Raw genomic sequence first — 27857 nt, 5'->3', positions numbered from 1 at the left:
ATGAATTTATCCTCTGCAGCAGAGGTAACTGGGTCTTTCTGGGTCTTCCTGCAGCAGAGGTAACTCTCGGTCTTCCTGCAGCAGAGGTAACTCTGGGTCTTCCTGCAGCAGAGGTAACTCTGGGTCTTCCTGCAGCAGAGGTAACTCTGGGTCTTCCTTTCCTGTGGCGGTCCTCATGAGAGCCAGTTTCATCATAGCGCTTGATGGTTTTTACGACTGCACTCAAAGAAATGTTCCACATTGACTGACATTCATATCTCAATGTCATAATGGACTGTCATTTCTCTTTGCTTATTAGAGCTTTTTTGCCATAATATGGACTTGGTCTTTAAAGCAAATAGGGATATCTTCTGTTTACTAACCCTACCCTTTCACAACACAACTGATTGGTCAAACGCATTTAGGTGGCTACATTGAAGAATCTCAAATATATCATATATTTTGATTTGTTTAACACTTTTTTGGCTACTACATGATTCCATATGTGTTATTTCATATATTTGATGTCTTCACTATTATTCTACAATGTAGAAAATAGTAAAAATAAAGAAAAACCCTGGAATGAGTAGTTATGTCCAGACATTTGACAGGTACTGTATTTCAGTCTGTACTAGCAAAACAGTCCTGTAGTTTAGCATCCATGTCATCTGACCACTTCCGTATTGAGCGAGTCACTGGTACTTCCTGCTTTAGTTTTTGCTTGTAAGCAGGAATCAGTTGAGGATAACATTATGGTCAAATTTGCCAAATGGAGGGTGAGGGAGAGCTTTGTGAAGTAAAGGTGGTTTAAAGTTTTTTGTTGTTGTCTGGTTGCACATGTTACACGCTGGTAGAAAGGTAAAACTGATTTAAATTTGCATCCCTAGGAGCGCCACTTCTGAATTAGTTTTTTCTTGTTTGCTTACGTTGAGTGCAGTCTTAGTGCCAGAAACAGTTTGTGGTGGTAAATAGATGTCTACAAAAAATATAGATAAAAACATTCTTGGTAGATAAAAATATATATATATATTTCACCATATTTCACCTATTTAACCAGGTAGGCTACTTGATAACCAGTTCTCATTTGCAACTGCAACCTGGCCAAGATAAAGCAAAGCAGTTCGACACATACAACAACACAGCGTTAAACATGGAATAAACAAACATAGGGTAAATAATACAATAGAAAAAGTCTATATACAGTGTGTCCAAATTAGATAAGAATAGGGAGGTAAGGCAATAAATAGGCCATGGTGGCGAAGTAATTACAATATACCAATTAAACACTGGAGTGATAGATGTGCAGAAAATGAATGTGCAAATAGAGATACTGGGGTGCAAAGGAGCAAGATATAATAAATAAATACAGTATGGGGATGAGGTAGTTGGGATGGGCTATTTACAGATGGGCTATGTACACGTGCAGTGATCTGTGAGCTGCTCTGACAGCTGGTGCTTAAAGCTAGTGAGGGAGATATGAGTCTCCAGCTTCACTGATTTTTGAAGTTTGTTCCAGTCATTGGCAGTAGAGAACGAAAGGACGGCCAAAGGAGGAATTGGCTTTGGGGGTGACTAGTGAGATATACCTGCTAGAGCGGGTGCTATGGGTGAGTGCTGCTATGGTGACCAGTGAGCTGAGACAAGGCAGGGCTTTACCTAGCAAAGACTTGTAGATGACCTGGAGCCAGTGGGTTTGGAGACGAGTATGAAGCGAGGGCCAGTCAACGAGAACATACAGGTCGCAGTGGTGGGTAGTGTATGGGGCTTTGATGACAAAATTGATGGCACTATGATAGACTGCATCCAATATGTTGAGTAGAGTGTTGGAGGCTATTTTGTAAATGACATCGCCAAAGTCAAGGATCGGTAGGATGGTCAGTTTTACAAGGGTATGTTTGGCAGCATGAGTTAAGGATGCTTTGTTGCGAAATAGAAAGCCAATTCCAGATTGAATTTTGGATTGGAGATGTTTGATGTGAGTCTGGAAGGAGAGATTACAGTCTAACCAGACACCTAGGTATTTGTAGTTGTCCACATATTCTAAGTCAGAACCGTCCAGAGTATTGATGCTGGATGGGCGGGCAGGTGCAGGCAGCGATCGGTTGAACAGCATGCATTTAGTTTTACTTGCATTTAAGAGCAGTTGGAGGTCATGAAAGGAGAGTTGTATGGCATTGAAGCTCGTCTGGAGGTTAGTTAACACAGTGTCCAAAGAAGGGACAGGAGTATACAGAATGGTGTCATCTGCGTAGAGGTGGATCAGAGAATCACAAGCAGCAAGAGCGACATCATTGATGTATACAGAGAAGAGAGTCGGCCCGAGAATTGAACCCTGTGGCACCCCCATAGAGACTGCCAGAGGTCCGGACAACAGGCCCTCCGATTTGACACACTGAACTCTATCAGAGAAGTAAGTAGTTGGTGAATCAGGCGAGGCAGTCATTTGAGAAACCAATTCTGTTGAGTCTGCCGATAAGAATGTGGTGGTTGACAGAGTCGAAAGCCTTGGCCAGGTCGATGAATACGGCTGCACAGTAACGTCTCTTATCGATGGTGGTTATGATATAAGCACGGCTGAGGTGCACCCATGACCAGTTCGGAAACCAGATTGCATATCAGAGAAGGTACGGTGGGATTCGAAATGGTCGGTGATCTGTTTGTTATTTTGGCATTCAAAGACCTTAGAAAGGCAGGGTAGGATAGATATAGGTCTGTAGCAGTTTGGGTCTAGTGTCTCCCCCATTGAGGAGGGGGATGACCGCGGCAGCTTTCCAATCTTTGGGAATCTCAGACGATATGAAAGATGTTGAACAGGCTAGTAATAGAGGTTGCAACAATTTCGGCAGATCATTTTAAAAATAGAGGGTCCAGATTGTCTAGCCCTTCTGATTTGTAGTTGTCCAGATTTTGCAGCTCTTTCAGAACATCAGCTATCTGGATTTGGGTGAAGGAGAAATGGGGAGGCTTGGGCGAGTTGCTGTGGGGGGTGCAGGGCAGTTGACCGGGGTAGGGGTAGCCAGATGGAAAGCATGGTCAATGTAGAGAAATTATTATTGAAATTCTCAATTATCGTGGATTTATCGGTGGTGACAGTGTTTCCTAGCTTCAGTGCAGCGGGCAGCTGGGTGGAGGTGCTCTTAGTTTGTGCTACAGGATGCATATTTCTGATTGAAAAAGCTAGCCGTAGCTTACCTAACTGCCTGTATATATAATTGGCTCCTAACTTCCCTGAAAAGTTGCATATCAGGGGGGTTATTCGATGCTAATGCAGTATGCCACAGGATGTTTTTGTGCTGGTCAAGGGCAGTCAGATCTGGAGTGAACCAAGGGCTGTATCTGTTCCTGGTTCTAAATTTTTTGAATGGGGCATGCTTATTTAAGATGATGAGGAAGGCACTTTTTAAAGAATAACCAGGCATCCTCTACTGACGGGATGAGGTCAATATCCTTCCAGGATTCCCAGGCCAGGTCGATTAGAAAGGCCTGTTTGCTGAAGTGTTTTAGGGAGCGTTTGACAGTGATGAGGTCGTTTGACCGCAGACCCATTACGAATGCAGTGCTCGCTGAGATCTTGGTTGAAAGCAGCAGAGGTGTATTTGGAGGGCAAGTTGGTTAGGATGATATCTATGAGGGATAGTGTGATAGTGTAGTCTACAGCTTATCATAAGATACTCAGGCGAGCAGTATCTTGAGATCGCCCACCAGCTGTTATTGACAAATACCACCACCCCTCGTCTTACTGTTCTGATTTACTGATGCACAGAAAACCCAGCCAACTGTGTATTATCCATGTCATCGTTCAGCCACGCCTCGGTGAAACATAAGATATTACAGTTTTTAATGTCCCGTTGGTAGGATAGTCTTCATTGGAGCTCATCCAGTTTATTCTCCAGTGATTGCACGTTGGCCAATAGGACGGATGGTAGTGCCGGGTTATCCACTCACCTACAAATTCTCACAAGGCATCCAGATCATCCACAAGGCACCTCTTCATGTGAATGACGGGGATTTGGGCCTGGTCCGGGAACAACAATATATCCTTCGCGTCAGACTCATTAAAGAAAAACTCTTTGTCCAGTTCGAGGTGAGTAATCGCTGTTCTGATAATCAGAAGCTCTTTTCGGTCATAAGAGATGGTGGCAGAAACATTATGTACAAAATATGTTACAAACAACACACAAAAAAACACTCAAAATAGCACAGTTGGTTAGGATCACGTAAAACGGCAGCCATCCCCTCTGGCGCCAACCGGCAGTGATTGGGAGTCCCATAGGGCGGCGTGCAATTGCCCAGCGTTGTCCAGGTTTGGCCGGTGTAGGCCGTAAATAAGAATTTGTTCTTAACTTATTTGCCTAGTTAAATAAATGTTAAATAAACAAATATATTTTAAAAATGAAATTATCTGGTGTATAACTGGTGTAATGTGTGCTCTCCATCTGGTCATGGTCAGTACCTGTGCTGCAGCATTCTGTATGTTTTGCAGTTGACCAATGGCTCTCTTGGGTAGACCAGACAGGAGAGCATTATAGTAGTCAAGCCTGTTTTTAATAAAATCATGAATGAGTCTCTCTGTATCACCCTGAGAATGAAACAGCATCACCTTGGCAATGTTCCTCAGGTGGTAAAAAGCTATTTTGGTCACATTCCTAATGTGTGATTCGAAATTGAGTTCAGAATCTAAAATAACACCTCAGCTTTTTACCTAGTGTTTTATCTTTATTGCCCGTGAATAAAAATGTCCAGATTCTCTCTCTGTGCTTTTTGTCCAACAATAAGTACCTCTGTCTTGACTTGATTTAGCTGGAGGAAGTAGTGAGCCATTCAAGTAATTAAATCACTAATTCAGTCTTATAATTTATCTGTGCAGCTAAAAAGTTGTTTATCGTCTGTGTAGCAGTGAAAATAAATGTTGTGCTTTCTGATAACGCTGCCAAGGTGTAACATAAACTATATGACCAAAAGTATGTGGATACATGCTCGGCGAACATCTCATTCCAAAATCATGGGCATTAATATAGAGGTTGTCCCCCGTTTGCTGCTATAACAGCATCCCCTCTTCTGGGAAGGCTTTACACTAGATGATGGAACACTGCTGCGGGAACTTGCTTCCATTCAGCCACAAGAGCACTAGTGAGGTCCGGCACTGATGTTGGGCGATTAGGCCGGCTCGCAGTCGGCATCCAAATCTCGACAAACCAGTTCTGTATGGACCTTGCTTTCTGCACAGGGGAATTGTCATGCTGAAACAGGAAAAGGTCTTCCCCCAAACTGTTGCCACAAAGTTGGGAGCACAGAGGCGTCTAGAATGTAATTTCCCTTGACTGGAACTAAGGGCTCTACCCCGAAACATGAAAAACAGCCCCAGACCATTATTCCTCTCCGCCAAACTTTACAGTTGGCACTATGCATTCGAGAAGGTAGCGTTCTCCTGGCATCCGCCAAACCCAGATTCATCCGACAGACTGCTAGATAGTGAAGCGTGATTCATCACTCCAGAGACTGCGTTTCCACTGCTCCAGAGTCCAATGTTGGCGAGCTTTACCCCACTCCAGCCGACGGTTGGCATTGCGCATGGTGATCTTAGGTTTGTGTGCGACTGCTTGGCCATGGAAACCCATTTCATGAAGCTCCCGATAAACAGTTATTGTGCTGAAGTTGCTTCCAGAGGCAGTTTGGAACTAGGTAGTGAGGGTTGCAACGGAGGAAAGCCTATTCTTAAGCGCTAGGCACGTCAGCACTCGGCAGTCCAGTTCGGTGAGCATGTGTGGCCTACCACAGCGGATGGGCTATGGTTGCCCCTAGATGTTTCCACTTACCAATTACATAATTTACAGTTGACTGGGGAAGCTCTAGCAGGATAAACATTTGAAAAACTGGCATCCTACATCGGTGCTACATTGAAAGTCACTAAGCTCTTCAGTACGGGCCATTCTACTGCCAATGTTTGTCTATGGAGATTGCATGGTCGTGTGGATATTAACATTACACTGTGACCAGCTGGGTATTAACATTACACTGGGAACAGCTGGGCATTAACATTACACTGGGACCAGCTGGGTATTAACATTACACTGGGACTAGCTGGGTATTAAGGGACCAGCTGGGTATTAACATTACACTGGGACCAGCTGGGTATTAACATTACACTGGGACCAGCTGGGTATTAAGGGACCAGCTGGGTATTAACATTACACTAGGACCAGCTGGGTATTAACATTACACTGGGACCAGCCGGGCATTAACATTACACTGGGACCAGCTGGGCATTAAGGGACCAGCTGGGTATTAACATTACACTGGGACCAGCTGGATATTAAGGGACCAGCTGGGTATTAACATTACACTGGGACCAGCTGGGTATTAACACTACACTGGGACCAGCTGGGTATTAAGGGACCAGCTGGATATTAAAATTACAATGGGACCAGCCGGGCATTAACATTACACTGGGACCAGCCAGGCAATAACATTACACTGGGACCAGCCGGGCATTAACATTACACTGGGACCAGCTTGGTATTAACATTACACTGAGACCAGCTGGGTATTAACATTACACTGGGACCAGCTGGCTATTAACATTACACTGGGACCAGCTGGGTATTGACATTACACTGGGACCAGCTGGATATTAAGGGACCAGCTGGGTATTAACATTACACTAGGACCAGCTGGGTTATAACATTACACTGGGACCAGCTAGGTATTGACATTACACTGGGACTAGCTGGATATTAAGGGACCAGCTGGGTTTTAACATTACACTTGACCAGCTGGATATTAACACTACACTGGGACCAGCTGGGTATTAAGGGACTAGCTGGCTATTAACATTACACTGGGACCAGCTGGGCATTAACATTACACTGGGACCAGCTGGATATTAACATTACACTGGGACCAGCTGGGTATTAAGGGACCAGCTGGGTATTAACATTACACTGGGACCAGCTGGGTATTAACATGACACTGGGACCAGCTGGAATTAACATTACACTGGGACCAGCTGGATTTAACATTACACTGGTACCCGCTGGATATTAACATTACACTGGGACCAGCTGGTTATTAACATTACACTGGGACCATCTGGATATTAACATTACACTGGGACCAGCTGGGTATTAACATTACACTGGGACCAGCTGGATACTAACATTACACTGGGACCAGCTGGGCATTAACATTACACTGGGACCAGCTGGGCATTAATATTACACTGGGACCAGCTGGGCATTAATATTACACTGGGACCAGCTGGGCATTAACATTACACTGGGACTAGCTGGGTATTAAGGGACCAGCTGGATATTAACATTACACTGGGACCAGCTGGGTATTAACGTTACACTGGGACCAGCTGGGTATTAACATTACACTGGGACCAGCTGGGAATTAACATGACACTGGGACCAGCTGGGTATTAACATTACACTGGGACCAGCTGGGTATTAACATTACACTAGGACCAGCTGGGTATTAACATTACACTAGGACCAGCTGGGTATTAAGGGAACAGCTGGGGATTAACATGACACTGGGACCAGCTGGATATTAACATGACACTGGGACCAGCTGGATATTAACATGACACTGGGACCAGCTGGTTATTAACATTACACTGGGACCATCTGGATATTAACATTACACTGGGACCAGCTGGGTATTAACATTACACTGGGACCAGCTGGATACTAACATTACACTGGGACCAGCTGGGCATTAACATTACACTGGGACCAGCTGGGCATTAATATTACACTGGGACCAGCTGGATATTAACATTACACTGGGACCAGCTGGGTATTAACGTTACACTGGGACCAGCTGGATATTAACATGACACTGGGATCAGCTGGGTATTAACATTACACTGGGACCAGCTCGCTATACACATTACACTGGGACCAGCTGGGTATTAACATTACACTAGGACCAGCTGGGTATTAACATTACACTAGGACCAGCTGGGTATTAAGGGAACAGCTGGGGATTAACATGACACTGGGACCAGCTGGGTATTAAGAGACCAGCTTGATAGTAAAATTACACTGGGACCAGCTGGGCATGAAGGGACCATCTCGGTATTAACATTACAATGGGGCCAGCTGGGTATAAACATTACACTGGGACCAGCTGGATATTAACATTACACTGGGACCAGCTGGATATTAACATGACACGGGGACCAGCTGGCTATTAACATGACACTGGGACCAGCTGGCTATTAACATTACACTGGGACCAGCTGGGTATTAACATTACACTGGGACCAGCTGGGTACAACACCATAGTACCCTCCAAGCTCGTCATCAAGCTCGAGACCCTGGGTCTCGACCCCGCCCTGTGCAACTGGGTACTGGACTTCCTGACGGGCCGCCCCCAGGTGGTGAGGGTAGGCAACAACATCTCCTCCCCGCTGATCCTCAACACTGGGGCCCCACAAGGTTGCGTTCTGAGCCCTCTCCTGTACTCCCTGTTCACCCACGACTGCGTGGCCACGCACGCCTCCAACTCAATCATCAAGTTTGCGGACGACACAACAGTGGTAGGCTTGATTACCAACAACGATGAGACGGCCTACAGGGAGGAGGTGAGGGCCCTCGGAGTGTGGTGTCAGGAAAACAACCTCACACTCAACGTCAACAAAACTAAGGAGATGATTGTGGACTTCAGGAAACAGCAGAGGGAACACCCCCCTATCCACATCGATGGAACAGTAGTGGAGAGGGTAGCAAGTTTTAAGTTCCTCGGCATACACATCACAGACAAACTGAATTGGTCCACTCACACAGACAGCATCGTGAAGAAGGCGCAGCAGCGCCTCTTCAACCTCAGGAGGCTGAAGAAATTCGGCTTGTCACCAAAAGCACTCACAAACTTCTACAGATGCACAATCGAGAGCATCCTGGCGGGCTGTATCACCGCCTGGTATGGCAACTGCACCGCCCTCAACCGTAAGGCTCTCCAGAGGGTAGTGAGGTCTGCACAACGCATCACCGGGGGCAAACTACCTGCCCTCCAGGACACCTACACCACCCGATGTCACAGGAAGGCCATAAAGATCATCAAGGACATCAACCACCCGAGCCACTGCCTGTTCACCCCGCTATCATCCAGAAGGCGAGGTCAGTACAGGTGCATCAAAGCTGGGACCGAGAGACTGAAAAACAGCTTCTATCTCAAGGCCATCAGACTGTTAAACAGCCACCACTAACACTGCTGGCTGCTGCCAACACACTGACACTGACTCAACTCCAGCCACTTTAATAATGGGAATTGATGGGAAATGATGTAAATATATCACTAGCCACTTTAAACAATGCTACCTTATATAAATGTTACTTACCCTACATTATTCATCTCATACGCATACGTATATACTGTACTCTATATCATCGACGGTATCCTTATGTAATACATGTATCACTAGCCACTTTATACTATACTATGCCACTTTGTTTACATACTCATCTCATTTGTACATACTGTACCCGATACCATCTACTGTATCTTGCCTATGCTGCTCTGTACCATCACTCATTCATATATCCTTATGTACATATTCTTTATCCTATGTTTGGCAGCACATACCTGTGTGAACAACTGTTTTCTTTGATGAACCTGAACAAAACATCACACAGAAGTCGACTTACTGCTGAACACCTCCACTCAATTCTGAGGATTTCTTCAGCTCAGAGCCTTACCCCGAACATTGATGAACTTGTGGAAAAGATGGGACACCACCAAGTATCACCCTCAACCTCAAACAAGTGAACATTACTGTGCAATCACATATTTAGAGTTTTTACTCAGTTCAAGTTTAAAAGTTAAAATTTAATATTTGTTTTCACTGCATGTTACTTCTCCTTAAACAAAGTGTTGTTTTTGATTAATAGATTTTTGCACTTTATTTTTTTGTATTTCAATCCAATTATATTTTTAAAATATTTCAGTTGAGTGGATGATAGAAAATTGCTATTATTGTTTTTTCTTTGAAGTAAATTTAGCCCACTTTTGCTAAAATAGAAAATATAGTCTACTGATGGTGCCTTGAATACCGGTTTCTTTCATTTAATGTTCATGTTATGGGGATATTTATATAAAGGAAATTTGTCTTTTGTGTCTGTTGAAAATTAAAGATTAATGACAGAGCCATAAGAAAATATTGCTTTATTTATCTGATCATATTGTAATATATTTGTTAGGTTTTCAGTAGGTTCAATTAGGTTCACTAGACTTATTTTTCAATGAACATTCGAACAGTCCGGCCCTCGTCTTGTAGCTGATTTTTTTATTTGGCCCTCCGTCCATTTGACTTTGACACCCCTGCCTTACACTGTGTACAAGACAGTAGTTTTGGAATTGTTAGTTAGATTACTTGTTATTACTGCATTGTCGGAACTAGAAGCACAAGCATTTCGCTACACTCGCATTAACATCTGCTAACCATGTGTATGTGACAAATAAAATTTGATTTGATTTGATTTGATTTGATTTGATTTGGTATTAACATTACACTAGGACCAGCTGGGTATTAACATTACACTAGGACCAGCTGGGTATTAAGGGAACAGCTGGGGATTAACATTACACTGGGACTAGCTGGGTATTAAGGGACCAGCTGGGTATTAACATTACACTGGGACCAGCTGGGTATTAACATTACACTGGGACCAGCTGGGTATTAAGGGACCAGCTGGGTATTAACATTACACTAGGACCAGCTGGGTATTAACATTACACTTGGACCAGCCGGGCATTAACATTACACAGGGACCAGCTGGGCATTAAGGGACCAGCTGGGTATTAACATTACACTGGGACCAGCTGGATATTAAGGGACCAGCTGGGTATTAACATTACACTGGGACCAGCTGGGTATTAACACTACACTGGGACCAGCTGGGTATTAAGGGACCAGCTGGATATTAAAATTACAATGGGCATTAAGGGACCAGCTGGGTATTAACATTACACTGGGACCAGCTGGATATTAAGGGACCAGCTGGGTATTAACATTACACTGGGACCAGCCAGGCAATAACATTACACTGGGACCAGCCGGGCATTAACATTACACTGGGACCAGCTTGGTATTAACATTACACTGAGACCAGCTGGGTATTAACATTACACTGGGACCAGCTGGCTATTAACATTACACTGGGACCAGCTGGGTATTAACACTACACTGGGACCAGCTGGGACCAGCTGGATATTAAGGGACCAGCTGGGTATTAACTACACTGGGACCAGCTGGATATTAAGGGACCAGCTGGGTATTAACATTACACTGGGACCAGCTGGATATTAAGGGACCAGCTGGGTATTAACATTACACTAGGACCAGCTGGGTTATAACATTACACTGGGACCAGCTAGGTATTGACATTACACTGGGACTAGCTGGATATTAAGGGACCAGCTGGGTATTAACATTACACTTGACCAGCTGGATATTAACACTACACTGGGACCAGCTGGGTATTAAGGGACTAGCTGGCTATTAACATTACATTGGGACCAGCTGGGCATTAACATTACACTGGGACCAGCTGGATATTAACATTACACTGGGACCAGCTGGGTATTAAGGGACCAGCTGGGTATTAACATTACACTGGGACCAGCTGGGTATTAACATGACACTGGGACCAGCTGGAATTAACATTACACTGGGACCAGCTGGATTTAACATTACACTGGTACCCGCTGGATATTAACATTACACTGGGACCAGCTGGTTATTAACATTACACTGGGACCATCTGGGTATTAACATTACACTGGGACCAGCTGGGTATTAACATTACACTGGGACCAGCTGGATACTAACATTACACTGGGACCAGCTGGGCATTAACATTACACTGGGACCAGCTGGGCATTAATATTACACTGGGACCAGCTGGGCATTAATATTACACTGGGACCAGCTGGGCATTAACATTACACTGGGACTAGCTGGGTATTAAGGGACCAGCTGGATATTAACATTACACTGGGACCAGCTGGGTATTAACGTTACACTGGGACCAGCTGGGTATTAACATTACACTGGGACCAGCTGGGAATTAACATTACACTGGGACCAGCTGGGTATTAACATTACACTGGGACCAGCTGGGTATTAACATTACACTAGGACCAGCTGGGTATTAACATTACACTAGGACCAGCTGGGTATTAAGGGAACAGCTGGGGATTAACATGACACTGGGACCAGCTGGATATTAACATGACACTGGGACCAGCTGGATATTAACATGACACTGGGACCAGCTGGTTATTAACATTACACTGGGACCATCTGGATATTAACATTACACTGGGACCAGCTGGGTATTAACATTACACTGGGACCAGCTGGATACTAACATTACACTGGGACCAGCTGGGCATTAACATTACACTGGGACCAGCTGGGCATTAATATTACACTGGGACCAGCTGGATATTAACATTACACTGGGAACAGCTGGGTATTAACGTTACACTGGGACCAGCTGGATATTAACATGACACTGGGATCAGCTGGGTATTAACATTACACTGGGACCAGCTCGCTATACACATTACACTGGGACCAGCTGGGTATTAACATTACACTGGGACCAGCTGGGAATTAACATGACACTGGGACCAGCTGGGTATTAACATTACACTGGGACCAGCTGGGTAATAACATTACACTAGGACCAGCTGGGTATTAACATTACACTAGGACCAGCTGGGTATTAAGGGAACAGCTGGGGATTAACATGACACTGGGACCAGCTGGGTATTAAGAGACCAGCTTGATAGTAAAATTACACTGGGACCAGCTGGGCATGAAGGGACCATCTCGGTATTAACATTACAATGGGGCCAGCTGGGTATAAACATTACACTGGGACCAGCTGGATATTAACATGACACTGGGACCAGCTGGCTATTAACATGACACGGGGACCAGCTGGCTATTAACATTACACTGGGACCAGCTGGCTATTAACATTACACTGGGACCAGCTGGGTATTAACATTACACTGGGACCAGCTGGGTATTAACATTACACTAGGACCAGCTGGGTATTAACATTACACTAGGACCAGCTGGGTATTAAGGGAACAGCTGGGGATTAACATGACACTGGGACCAGCTGGATATTAACATGACACTGGGACCAGCTGGATATTAACATGACACTGGGACCAGCTGGATATTAACATGACACTGGGACCAGCTGGATATTAACATGACACTGGGACCAGCTGGCTATTAACATGACACTGGGACCAGCTGGCTATTAACATGACACTGGGACCAGCTGGGTATTAAGGGACCAGCCGGGCATTAACATTACACTGGGACCAGCTGGATATTAACATTACACTGGGACCAGCTGGATATTAAGGGACCAGCTGGATATTAACATTACACTGGGACCAGCATGGTATTAAAATTACACTGGGACCAGCTGGGTATTAAGGGACCAGCCGGGCATTAACATTACACTGGGGCCAGCTGGGTATTAACATTACACTGGGACCAGCTGGATACTAACATTACACTGGGACCAGCTGGGCATTAACATTACACTGGGACCAGCTGGGCATTGATATTACACTGGGACCAGCTGGATATTAACATTACACTGGGACCAGCTGGGTATTAACGTTACACTGGGACCAGCTGGATATTAACATGACACTGGGATCAGCTGGTTATTAACATTACACTGGGACCAGCTCGCTATACACATTACACTGGGACCAGCTGGGTATTAACATTACACTGGGACCAGCTGGGAATTAACATGACACTGGGACCAGCTGGGTATTAACATTACACTGGGACCAGCTGGGTATTAACATTACACTAGGACCAGCTGGGTATTAACATTACACTAGGACCAGCTGGGTATTAAGGGAACAGCTGGGGATTAACATGACACTGGGACCAGCTGGGTATTAAGAGACCAGCTTGATAGTAAAATTACACTGGGACCAGCTGGGCATGAAGGGACCATCTCGGTATTAACATTACAATGGGGCCAGCTGGGTATAAACATTACACTGGGACCAGCTGGATATTAACATTACACTGGGACCAGCTGGATATTAACATGACACGGGGACCAGCTGGCTATTAACATGACGCTGGGACCAGCTGGCTATTAACATTACACTGGGACCAGCTGGGTATTAACATTACACTGGGACCAGCTGGGTATTAACATTACACTAGGACCAGCTGGGTATTAACATTACACTAGGACCAGCTGGGTATTAAGGGAACAGCTGGGGATTAACATGACACTGGGACCAGCTGGATATTAACATGACACTGGGACCAGCTGGATATTAACATGACACTGGGACCAGCTGGATATTAACATGACACTGGGACCAGCTGGATATTAACATGACACTGGGACCAGCTGGCTATTAACATGACACTGGGACCAGCTGGCTATTAACATGACACTGGGACCAGCTGGGTATTAAGGGACCAGCCGGGCATTAACATTACACTGGGACAAGCTGGATATTAACATTACACTGGGACCAGCTGGATATTAAGGGACCAGCTGGATATTAACATTACACTGGGACCAGCATGGTATTAAAATTACACTGGGACCAGCTCAGCTGGTATTACACTGGGGGACCAGCCGGGCATTAACATTACACTGGGACCAGCTGGATATTAAAATTACACTGGGACCAGCTGGGTATTAACATTACACTAGGACCAGCTGGGTATTAACATTACACTAGGACCAGCTGGGTATTGGGACCAGCTGGAACAGCTGGGGATTAACATGACACTGGGACCAGCTGGATATTAACATGACACTGGGACCAGCTGGATATTAACATGACACTGGGACCAGCTGGATATTAACATGACACTGGGACCAGCTGGATATTAACATGACACTGGGACCAGCTGGCTATTAACATGACACTGGGACCAGCTGGCTATTAACATGACACTGGGACCAGCTGGGTATTAAGGGACCAGCCGGGCATTAACATTACACTGGGACAAGCTGGATATTAACATTACACTGGGACCAGCTGGATATTAAGGGACCAGCTGGATATTAACATTACACTGGGACCAGCATGGTATTAAAATTACACTGGGACCAGCTGGGTATTAAGGGACCAGCCGGGCATTAACATTACACTGGGACCAGCTGGATATTAAAATTACACTGGGACCAGCTGGATATTAACATTACACTGGGACCAGCTGGATATTAACATTACACTGGGACCAGCTGGCTATACACATTACACTGGGACCAGCTGGGTATTAACATTACACTGGGACCAGCTGGATATTAACATTACACTGGAACCAGCTGGGTATTATCATTGCACCGGGACCAGCCGGGCTTTAACATTGCACCGGGTCCAGCCGGGCATTAACATTTCATCGGGACCAGCCGGGCATGAACATTTCACCGGGACCAGCCGGGCATTAACATTTCACCGGGACCAGCCGGGCATTAACATTACACTGGGACCAGCTGGGCCTTAATGAACACCACACGCATACAGTACATTAACATTAAACACACCACACGTAATATTGAATTACAATATCCAATACACGTGTTTCAGATGTTTCAAACCTAGCCGTGTTTCAGACCTACTCGTGTTTGACATCTACCTGTTTTTCCCACCTACCCGTGTTCAGACGTGCTTCCCACCTACCCGCGTTCAGACGTGCTTCCCACCTACCCGCGTTCAGACGTGCTTCCCACCTACCCGTGTTCAGACCCAGGATTGGGGTCAACTACATTTCAATTCCAGTCAATTCAGGAAGCAGAAATACCAATTGATATTCAGGTTACTTTTATTTGGTCTTCCCAGACAGTCTCCCTTCCCAAAACAGGCCTGACCCTGAACTGGCATGTTCAGGGTGGTTTGTATAGACACAAGCGTATTCTTTCTAAACTGTTTCCTCCCCGAATTAAGTCCCTTCGCTAATCTCTAAAATGACCCGTCTGGCTGCCCACTACATACCATACTGCTCGCTGGAATTTAAATGAATTTGACCCCAACCCTGTTCAAACGTAACTGTTTTTCATGCCTATCTGTGTTTCAGACCTACCAGTGTTTCAGATCCACCTGTACTTCAGGCCTACCCGTGTTTTAGTGCCAGTTTGATGAATCCCTTGCGGTGTAGAATCTGAAGGGTGAGAGCACCTGGTCGGGCGTCTAGAGCCTCTGGAGCGCCCCCTATAGCCACCACCGCCACATTACCTCCTCTAGGAGCTGAGAGCAGGTAGGACAGGCTGGCTTTCTCACTGGATACCAGACCTGGCATGAACACATAATACACACATCACACAAACACACAAACACCTTAACCCCCTTAACCTTATTCTTTTTTTGCTATAGTTTATTTGGCAAATGTTTTTTTAACTCTTTCTTGAACTGCATTGTTGGTTAACTTTTTATGGCTGCAGGGGCAGTATTGAGTAGCTTGGATGAAAAGGTGCCCATTGTAAACGGCCAGCTCCTCAGTCCCAGTTGCTTATATATGCATATTATTATTAGTATTGGATAGAAAACTCTAAAGTTTCCAAAACTGTCAAAATATTGACAGGGGAATATTGATATTGCAGGTGAAACCCTGTTGAAAATCAGGGCTTCTATTTTGAAAACTCCATGTTCCATAGCCTCCCTTTGCTGGATTTAAAGGGATATGAACCAGATTCCTTTTCCTATCGCTTCCTCAAGGTGTCAGTCTTCAGACATAGTTTCAGGCTTTTATTTTGAAAAATGAGCCAGAACGATAACATCGCGTCAAGTGGTCACATGAGTTTTGCTCGCGCAACAGAATTTGGACAGCCATTGTTTTCCCCTCTCCTACTGTGAAAGACATTTGCGGGTTATAAATTATCGATTATATATTTTAAAAAGAACCTGAGGATTGATTATAAAAACGTTTGACATGTTTCTGTGGACATTATGGACACAGAGAGACATGTATTCAGGATGTTCCCCTGTAGACAGAGAGAGAGAGACATATATTCAGGATGTTCCCCTGTAAACACAGAGAGATAAATGTATTCAGGATGTTCTGAAGGTGACCCTGTAGACAGAAAGAGAGAGAGACATGTATTCAGGATGTTCTGAAGGTGACCTTGTAGACACAGAGAGAAACATGTATTCAGGATGTTTCCCTGTAGACACAGAGAGAGAGATATGTATTCAGGATGTTTCCCTGTAGACACAGAGAGAGACATGTATTCAGGATGTTTCCCTGTAGACACAGAGAGAGACATGTATTCAGGATGTTCCCCTGTAGACACAGAGAGATATGTATTCAAGATGTTTCCCTGTAGACACAGAGAGAGAGACATGTATCCAGGATGTTCTGAAGGTGACCCTGCAGACACAGAGAGAAACATGTATTCAGGATGTTTCCCTGTAGACACAGAGAGAGACATGTATTCAGGATGTTCTGAAGGTGACCCTGTAGACAGAAAGAGAGAGAGACATGTATTCAGGATGTTCTGAAGGTGACCTTGTAGACACAGAGAGAAACATGTATTCAGGATGTTTCCCTGTAGACACAGAGAGAGAAATATGTATTCAGGATGTTTCCCTGTAGACACAGAGAGAGACATGTATTCAGGATGTTTCCCTGTAGACACAGAGAGAGACATGTATTCAGGATGTTCCCCTGTAGACACAGAGAGAGAGATATGTATTCAAGATGTTTCCCTGTAGACACAGAGAGAGAGACATGTATCCAGGATGTTCTGAAGGTGACCCTGCAGACACAGAGAGACACATGTATTCAGGATGTTTCCCTGTAGACACAGAGAGAGACATGTATTCAGGATGTTTCCCTGTAGACACAGAGAGAGAGACATGTATTCAGGATGTTTCCCTGTAGACACAGAGAGAGAGACATGTATTCAGGATGTTCCCCTGTAGACACAAAGAGAGAGACATGTATTCAGGATGTTCCCCTGTAGACACAGAAGGGGAGACATGTATTCAGGATGTTTCCCTGTAGACACAGAGAGAGAGACATGTATTCAGGATGTTTCCCTGTAGACACAGAGAGAGAGACATGTATTCAGGATGTTCCCCTGTAGACACAGAGAGAGACATGTATTCAGGATGTTCTGAAGGTGACCCTGTAGACACAGAGAGACATGTATTCAGGATGTTCCCCTGTAGACACAGAGAGAGACATGTATTCAGGATGTTTCCCTGTAGACACAGAGAGAGAGACATGTATTCAGGATGTTCTGAAGGTGACCCTGCAGACACAGAGAGAGAGACATGTATTCAGGATGTTTCCCTGTAGACACAGAGAGAGACATGTATTCAGGATGTTTCCCTGTAGACACAGAGAGAGAGACATGTATTCAGGATGTTTCCCTGTAGACACAGAGAGAGAGACATGTATTCAGGATGTTCCCCTGTAGACACAGAGAAAGACATGTATTCAGGATGTTCCTCCGTAGACACAGAGAGAGAGACATGTATTCAGGATGTTCCCCTGTAGACACAGAAGGGGAGACATGTATTCAGGATGTTTCCCTGTAGACACAGAGAGAGAGACATGTATTCAGGATGTTCCCCTGTAGACACAGAGAGAGACATGTATTCAGGATGTTCTGAAGGTGACCCTGTAGACACAGAGAGACATGCATTCAGGATGTTCCCCTGTAGACACAGAGAGACATGCATTCAGGATGTTCCCCTGTAGACACAGAGAGACATGTATTCAGGATGTTCCCCTGTTGACACAGAAAGACATGTATCCAGGATGTTTTCCTGTTGACACAGAGAGACATGTATTCAGGATGTTTTCCTGTAGACACAGAGAGACATGTATTCAGGATGTTTCCCTGTAGACACAGAGAGACATCTCTTCAGGATGTTTCCCTGTAGACACAGAGAGAGAGACATGTATTTAGGATTTCCCCTGTAGACACAGAGAGAGAGACATGTATTCAGGATGTTCCCCTGTAGACACTGAGAGAGACATGTATTCAGGATGTTCCCCTGTAGACACAGAGAGAGACATGTATTCAGGATGTTCCCCTGTAGACACAGAGAGACATGTATTCAGGATGTCCTGAAGGTGACCCTGCAGACACAGGGAGAGACATGTTTTCAGGATGTTCCCCTGTAGACACAGAGAGAGAGACATGTATTCAGGATGTTCCCCTGTAGAGACAGAGAGACATGTATTCAGGATGTCCTGAAGGTGACCCTGCAGATACAGAGAGAGAGACATGTATTCAGGATGTTTCCCTGTAGACACAGAGAGACATGTATTCAGGATGTTCCCCTGTTGACACAGAGAGACATGTATTCAGGATGTTTCCCTGTAGACACAGAGAGAGAGACATGTATTCAGGATGTTCCCCTGTTGACACAGAGAGACATGTATTCAGGATGTTTCCCTGTAGACACAGAGAGACATGTATTCAGGATGTTCCCCTGTTGACACAGAGAGACATGTATTCAGGATGTTTCCCTGTAGACACAGAGAGAGAGACATGTATTCAGGATGTTCCCCTGTTGACACAGAGAGACATGTATTCAGGATGTTTCCCTGTAGACACAGAGAGACATGTATTCAGGATGTTTCCCTGTAGACACAGAGAGACATCTATTCAGGATGTTTCCCTGTAGACACAGAGAGACATCTATTCAGGATGTTCCCCTGTAGACACAGAGAGACATGTATTCAGGATGTTTCCCTGTAGACACAGAGAGAGAGAGACATGTATTCAGGATGTTTCCCTGTAGACACAGAGAGAGAGAGACATATGTATTCAGGATGTTCCCCTGTAGACACAGAGAGAGACATGTATTCAGGATGTTCCACTGTAGACACAGAGAGAGAGAGACATGTATTCAGGATGTCCCCCTGTAGACACAGAGAGAGACATGTATTCAGGATGTTCCCCTGTAGACACAGAGAGAGACATGTATTCAGGATGTTCTGAAGGTGACCCTGTAGACACAGATAGACATGTATTCAGGATGTTCCCCTGTAGACACAGAGAGACATGTATTCAGGATGTTTCCCTGTAGACACAGAGAGAGAGAGACATGTATTCAGGATGTTTCCCTGTAGACACAGAGAGACATCTATTCAGGATGTTCTGAAGGTGACCCTGCAGACACAGAGAGATAGACATGTATTCAGGATGTTTCCCTGTAGACACAGAGAGAGAGAGACACGTATTCAGGATGTTCCCCTGTAGACACAGAGAGAGACATGTATTCAGGATGTTCCCCTGTAGACACAGAGAGAGACATGTATTCAGGATGTTCTGAAGGTGACCCTGTAGACACAGATAGACATGTATTCAGGATGTTCCCCTGTAGACACAGAGAGACATGTATTCAGGATGTTTCCCTGTAGACACAGAGAGAGAGAGACATGTATTCAGGATGTTTCCCTGTAGACACAGAGAGACATCTATTCAGGATGTTCCCTTGTAGACACAGAGAGACATGTATTCAGGATGTACCCCTGTAGCCACAGAGAGACATGTATTCAGGATGTTCCCCTGTAGACACAGAGAAAGAGACATGTATTCAGGTTGTTCCCCTGTAGACACAGAGAGAGAGACATGTATTCAGGATGTTCCCCTGTAGACACAGAGAGACATGTATTCAGGATGTTCCCCTGTAGACACAGAGAGAGAGACATGTATTCAGGATGTTCCCCTGTAGACACAGAGAGAGACATGTATTCAGGATGTTTCCCTGTAGACACAGAGAGAGAGACATGTATTCAGGATGTTCTGAGGGTGACCCTGCAGACACAGAGAGAGAGACATGTATTCAGGATGTTTCCCTGTAGACACAGAGAGAGACAAGTATTTAGGATGTTTCCCTGTAGACACAGAGAGAGAGACATGTATTCAGGATGTTCTGAAGGTGACCCTGTAGACACAGAGAGAAACATGTATTCAGGATGTTTCCCTGTAGACACAGAGAGAGAGAGACATGTATTCAGGATCTTCCCCTGTAGACACAGAGAAAGAGACATGTATTCAGGATGTTTCCCTGTAGACACAGAGAGAGAGAGACATGTATTCAGGATCTTCCCCTGTAGACACAGAGAAAGAGACATGTATTCAGGATGTTCCCCTGTAGACACAGAGAGAGAGACATGTATTCAGGATGTTCCCCTGTAGACACAGAGAGAGAGACATGTATTCAGGATGTTCGGAAGGTGACCCTGCAGACACAGAGAGAGACATGTATTCAGGATGTTCCCCTGTAGACACAGAGAGAGAGACATGTATTCAGGATGTTTCCCTGTAGACACAGAGAGATATGTATTCAGGATGTTCCCCTGTAGACACAGAGATGTTCTGAAGGTGACCCTGTAGACACAGAGAGACATGCATTCAGGATGTTCCCCTGTAGACACAGAGATAGAGAGACATGTATTCAGGATGTTTCCCTGTAGACACAGAGAGAGAGACATGTATTCAGGATGTTTCCCTGTAGACACAGAGAGACATGTATTCAGGATGTTCTGAAGGTGACCCTGCAGACACAGAGAGAGAGACATGTATTCAGGATGTTCCCCTGTAGACACAGAGAGAGAGAGATGTATTCAGGATGTTCCCCTGTAGACACAGAGAGAGAGACGTGTATTCAGGATGTTCCCCTGTAGACACAGAGAGAGAGACATGTATTCAGGATGTTCCCCTGTAGACACAGAGAGAGAGACATGTATTCAGGATGTTCGGAAGGTGACCCTGCAGACACAGAGAGAGACATGTATTCAGGATGTTCCCCTGTAGACACAGAGAGAGAGACATGTATTCAGGATGTTTCCCTGTAGACACAGAGAGATATGTATTCAGGATGTTCCCCTGTAGACACAGAGAGAGACATGTATTCAGGATGTTCTGAAGGTGACCCTGTAGACACAGAGAGACATGCATTCAGGATGTTCCCCTGTAGACACAGAGATAGAGAGACATGTATTCAGGATGTTTCCCTGTAGACACAGAGAGAGAGACATGTATTCAGGATGTTTCCCTGTAGACACAGAGAGACATGTATTCAGGATGTTCTGAAGGTGACCCTGCAGACACAGAGAGAGAGACATGTATTCAGGATGTTCCCCTGTAGACACAGAGAGAGAGAGATGTATTCAGGATGTTCCCCTGTAGACACAGAGAGAGAGACGTGTATTCAGGATGTTCCCCTGTAGACACAGAGAGAGAGAGATGTATTCAAGATGTTCCCCTGTAGACACAGAGAGACATGTATTCAGGATGTTTCCCTGTAGACACAGAGAGACATCTATTCAGGATGTTCTGAAGGTGACCCTGCAGACACAGAGAGAGAGACATGTATTCAGGATGTTCCCCTGTAGACACAGAGAGAGATGTATTCAGGATGTTCCCCTGTAGACACAGAAGGGGAGACATGTATTCAGGATGTTTCCCTGTAGACACAGAGAGAGAGACATGTATTCAAGATGTTCCCCTGTAGACACAGAGAGAGCCATGTATTCAGGATGTTGAATGGATGGATGATGAGTACTTGCGAGCTCACACACTGTATGCACACAGTCAGCCACTTGCCTGTTGTGAAATAGAGTTGAGTAAGTCTGTCTGACAGAGGAGTGGAGGGAGGAGAGGTGTGTGTGTGTGTGTGTGTGTCAGTGTTACCTACTTGGTCAGCATTGTCAGATATTTCAACAGAAACTTTCACAACTGGACAACCCTGTGACTGAGAAAATACAGTGTGTATACACACAACACACTACACATACTAACCACTCAGCCTTTTCTCCACACATGATGTCGTCCCTGAAGTGGGATATCAGGGTCAGATGTTAGGGGTTAGAGTTCAGGGTTACTAACCTCCACACATGATGTAGTCCCTGAAGTGGGATATCAGGGTCAGAGGTTAGGGGTTAGAGTTCAGGGTTACTAACCTACACACATGATGTAGTCCCTGAAGATCAGGATCAGTCATCAAAGGTTAGGGGTTAGAGGTCAGAATTACTAACCTCCAAACATGATGTAGTACCTAAAGAAGGATATTAGGGTGAGGGGTTAGAGGTTAGGGTACTAACCTCCACACATGATGTAGTCTCTGAAGAAGGGTACTCTGAACCAGAATGGCAGCATCAGGAGGTAGGGGGTCAGCCCGGGGAACAGCGAGGAGAACCCTGACGCCTCCGTACAGAAGTTCCCAAAACCCCCCGCCACTAGAACACCATGGGGGTGGAACCCAAAGATGTAGTTAGAACCAGGGTCCAGATCCACCATCTTTATGAGCTGGGGAGGGGGGGGGGGGGAGAGAAACAGGTACTGTAGTTAGAACCAGGGTCCAGATCCACTGTCTTTATGAGCTGGGGAGGGGGGGGAGAGAAACAGGTACTGTAGTTAGAACCAGGGTCCAGATCCACTGTCTTTATGAGCTGGGGGGGGGGGGGGGGGACAGGTACTGTAGTTAGAACCAGGGTTGAAGGCTCACTCACCATATACAGTTCAGTTGAAGTCGGAAGTTATATGCTGTATATATACATTTGTAATGTCTTTATTATTTTGGAACTTTGTGAGTGTAATGTTTACTGTCCATTTTAATTGTTTATTTCACTTTTGTTTATCTCCTTCACTTGCTTTGGCAATGTTAACATATGTTTCCCATGCCAATAAAGCCCATTGAATTTAATGAAAAATATTGAGCGATAGATAGGTAGCTAGAGAGAGGGATAGATAGAAAGTGCTTTGGCAAAGTGGGTGGGGTTATATCCTGCCTGTTTGGCCCTGTCTGGGGGTATCGTCGGACGGGGCCACAGTGTCTCCTGACCCCTCCTGTATCAGCCTCCAGTATTTATGCTGCAGTAGTTTGTGTCGGGGGGCTAGTGTCAGTTTGTTATATCTGGAGTACTTCTGTCTTATCCGGTGTCCTGTGTGAATTTAAGTATGCTCTCTCTAATTCTCTCTTTCTTTCATTCCCTCAGAGTACCTGATCCCTAGGACCATGCCTCAGGACTACCTGGCATGATGACACCTTGCTGTCCCCAGTCCACCTGGCCGTGCTGCTGCTCCAGTTTCAACTGTTCTGCCTGCGGCTATGGAATCCTGAGCTGTTCACCGGACGTGCTACCTGTCCCAGACCTGCTGTTTTCAACTCTCTAGAGACAGCAGGAGTGGTAGAGATACTCTTAATGATCGGCTATGAAAAGCCAACTGACATTTACTCCTGAGGTGCTGACTTGCTGCATCCTCGACAACTACTGTGATTGTTATCTTTTGACCCTGCTGGTCATCTATGAACAGTAGAACATCTTGGCCATGTTCTGTTATAATCTCCACCCGGCACAGCCAGAAGAGGCCACCCCTCATAGCCTGGTTCCTCTCTAGGTTTCTTCCTAGGTTTTGGCCTTTCTAAGGAGTTTTTCCTAGCCACCGTGCTTCTACACCTGCATTGCTTGCTGTTTGGGGTTTTAGGCTGGGTTTCTGTACAGCACTTTGAGATATCAGCTGATGTACGAAGGGCTATATAAATACATTTGATTTGATTTGTGTGTATTGGTGTGTGTGTTTAAATTGGTGTGTGCAGTAGACCTAGGTTTCATTGATATTAATGGGAGCGTCGCACACAATGAAAGAGTTACGGCCCATGTAGGAAGCCTGTTAGTGTTAGGGTTATAGTTTAGAGTCTTACATTGAGAGGGAAGTAGTCTCTGAAGTGTTTCCAGACGCTCCAGTTCCGAAGCCACTCTGACCTCCGACCCCCACTGGTGGGTGTGTCCCTGTCCAGATACAGCCAACCAGCATACAGCGCAGCCAGAACCCACCAGTCAGAGACGCATAGCAACACATAGCCTGCTAGACAGCACTGGGCTGGGGGGAGGGGGGGGGGGGGAGAGACATGTCACTGGTCAGTTACTCTCTGGGTGGGAGAGAGGGAAGACATGAAGACATGTCACTGGTCAGTTGCTCTCTGGGGGAGGGGGAGTTGGCAGGAGGAGAATAATTTCACATGGTTGGTAAAGGAGAACATAGAGTAAATGTCTGCGTGTGCGTGTGCGTGTGCGTGTGCGTGTGCGTGTGTGTGTGTGTGTGTGTGTGGTGTGTGTGTGAGCAGAGCCAAGTGGGCGAACGCCAGCCATGCACTCTCACCCACTACCCTCTACACACACAGTACCCCTGTCCCTTACTCCTACCAAGGTGACCCCAGCTTCACAGTTGAGACGTAGCAGAGACAGAGTCAGGGTAAGGGTTAGACGGTAAGGGTTAGAGGGATCAGATCATTGTGAGGTCATGGAGTCCAGAGAGAGCCAATCATATGGACCAGAAAACACAGAAAGTCTAGAATCCTCTCTATAGAATCTGAACTCCCTCCAGCTGTTACAATGGATAGAAGAATGCTGCTAACTGCTTGGCTTCTCCACTGTCCCGTTTACTGGGCTCCCACCAGCAGTCCTCTGCTCACAAACACACGTGACCACCCGCTTGACAACGTACTAACCAGCAGCGTCACAAAAAAGGAAACTCTTCCATGGCGCCATTAGTGCTAAGTCAAACTGTGGAGCAGGTGTTCCTAGATTATCCAGAACCATATCACTCCGTTATACTATACAACCCTAACCACTGATCTAGGACCAGATCACACTACCCCAGCCCAAACCTGAACCATTAGACACTAACCTAACCACTAACCTAGGACCAGTCTAATCGTCATGGGGACAGACACTAAACTGACATTAGACCAGACAGTCAATAAAGATATTGATTAATTTGTGCAAGCCTTTGTGTTACCTACTTTTGCTGAGAAATAGTCTCTCTAGCCTAATCAGAGTTACTATTTACTCTATTTAGCAACAAACTGATTGATTTACCCTTCAAATCAAATAAAAATGTTATGTCACACACACACACACACACACACACACACACACACACACACACACACACACACACACACACACACACACACACACACACACACACACACACACACACACACACACACACAGAGAGAGAGAGGCTTACCTAGCGCCAGGAAAGAGAAAACCCACTGCAGCACAGCAGCTGTCTGGAGTCTCCTCCGCAGCGGGATGTTTAGCGGAGCGAACTGGATCTTCATCTCCGGGAAAGACGCAACCTTTCCGGCTACAAGGTGAGGGTTAGTCTGTCTGGTCCCCTTCTCTCTGTCTGTCTCTGTCTTTCTGTGTGTGTGTGTATGAGGAAACGCGTTGCTGTTTTGAGTGAAAGTTCCTAATTTGATGCAACTAAAAGTTCTGAAACTGAAGGGCTCGGGCAGCGCTGTGGAAGTTCTGTTATTCAGTTGTTGCTGGTCTCTAGTTCACCTTCCTAATGGAGTTAAACTCTGCAAACAAACTTGATGAAATAACAGAACAGCTTGCCTTGTGGACCCTCCTCTCATGTCACCACCCTCCTCCTTGAATGGAACCACATCAACCTATCAAAGTAGAGGAGAGGTGGAAAGCATCAACCAATCAGAGGAGAGGTCGGGAGGACAGCATTTATTTGACTCCTGCTATAGTTACTTCAGCCAGAATAATAATACCGTTTTTTCCAACTGCTTACACACAAAATCTTTTAATGTCACACGATTTTTGAAACCTCTCACTCAAAGTGCAAAACTACACACCAAATATCCAAAACCATAGTGCAAAACTACACACCAAATATCCAAAACCATAGTGCAAAACTACACACCAAATATCCAAAACCAGAAGCTATTTCCCAGCCTTTGACTCAGTTGTCAATTGCATAAAACACTTTTTTCAGGACACTACACACAATTCTCTACTTAAAACACAAAAATCTAACAGGAAGTGACTTGCTTTCCTTTTCCAAACACAACCAATCAAAATGCTACACTTATTTACCAGGTCACACACACACACTCCTCACATGTGCAAACACTAATAGCTTAACTGATCACTAACCAATCACTGCTTTACTGTAGTATAGGCCTATACATATGTCAAAGGTCAGATTACCTGTTTTGAACAATGGATGCCAACAATGGACAGAGAGCAAGAGGAGTAGGAGGGAGAGGAAGAGGAAGAAGAGGACGAGGGCAAAGAAGAGAAGGAAGGAGAGCCATCTCTGATGAGATTAGGGCAACAATGGTTGATCATGTGATCAACCACGGTTTGACCATGAGAGAGGCTGGACTGAGAGTCCAGCCCAACTTGAGTCAATTTACAGTGGCGTCCATAATTCGACCCTTCAGAAATGAGAACAGGTATGCAACTATATAATGACTATTTTAGCATTACAGTAATGTACTGTAAAATACGTATGACTGCATAGTATTGCATAAACTTTTGTAACTCTAAGCCATCCATTTACTGCACTGCATTGAATAAATGAGGTTGGTTATCAGGCTGTACTACATGTTTTTGTACATTGTTTACAGTTCCTATGCTGAACACATAATGTGTTTGAATTCTGTACAGAGTGGAAAGGCAAAGACATCATGGAGGACGAGGACGCTTGTTTACAGATGTACAAGAGACTGCAATTATAAATGTGGTTTTGGCCAACAATGCAATTAGGATTAGAGAGCATATCTTGAATAGTGACACCATACTTAACAACATCAATGCTGTAAGCCTGTCGACCATACAACGCATCCTCCAACGGCACCGAGTGACGATGAGACAACTTCACAAGGTGTCATTTGAGAGAAACTCTGACAAGAATATGCGACATGACTTTGTAGAGGTATGTTTGCAAAACTACTTCCAGTACTTCAGACCATATTTACTCATCTGTATATCCTTTTGTCTGTTACAGAGAGTATTGGAGCTGGATGCCCATGTAATTCACCATGAATTTATTGATGTGGATGAGGTTGGCTTCAAC

At 45.1% G+C, this 27857-nt stretch overlaps 1 protein-coding gene across 3 annotated transcripts in view; it reads right to left on the bottom strand.

Moving 5' to 3' along the window:
- The window catches only part of LOC139379137 (2-acylglycerol O-acyltransferase 1-like), a 35060-nt gene extending 8574 nt beyond the window's left edge, over window positions 1-26486 (bottom strand). The window contains exons 1-4 of one of the 3 annotated variants that reach the window (XM_071121968.1): window positions 26010-26486; window positions 24679-24857; window positions 23078-23282; window positions 16128-16302 (exon numbers count right to left, since the gene is read on the bottom strand). In XM_071121968.1, coding sequence (XP_070978069.1) covers window positions 16128-16302; window positions 23078-23282; window positions 24679-24857; window positions 26010-26103 — 653 coding nt within the window. In that variant the 5' untranslated portion in view covers window positions 26104-26486. The remainder of the gene's footprint in view (window positions 1-16127; window positions 16303-23077; window positions 23283-24678; window positions 24858-26009) is intronic. The other 2 variants (XM_071121970.1, XM_071121969.1) reach the window with 2 other exon arrangements.
- Between the last annotated feature and the right edge of the window lie 1371 nt (window positions 26487-27857).

Source organism: Oncorhynchus clarkii, chromosome 21 (assembly GCF_045791955.1).
Source record: "Oncorhynchus clarkii lewisi isolate Uvic-CL-2024 chromosome 21, UVic_Ocla_1.0, whole genome shotgun sequence".
Lineage (NCBI taxonomy): Eukaryota > Metazoa > Chordata > Actinopteri > Salmoniformes > Salmonidae > Oncorhynchus > Oncorhynchus clarkii.
This window is presented reverse-complemented; position numbering and strand designations above follow the sequence as displayed.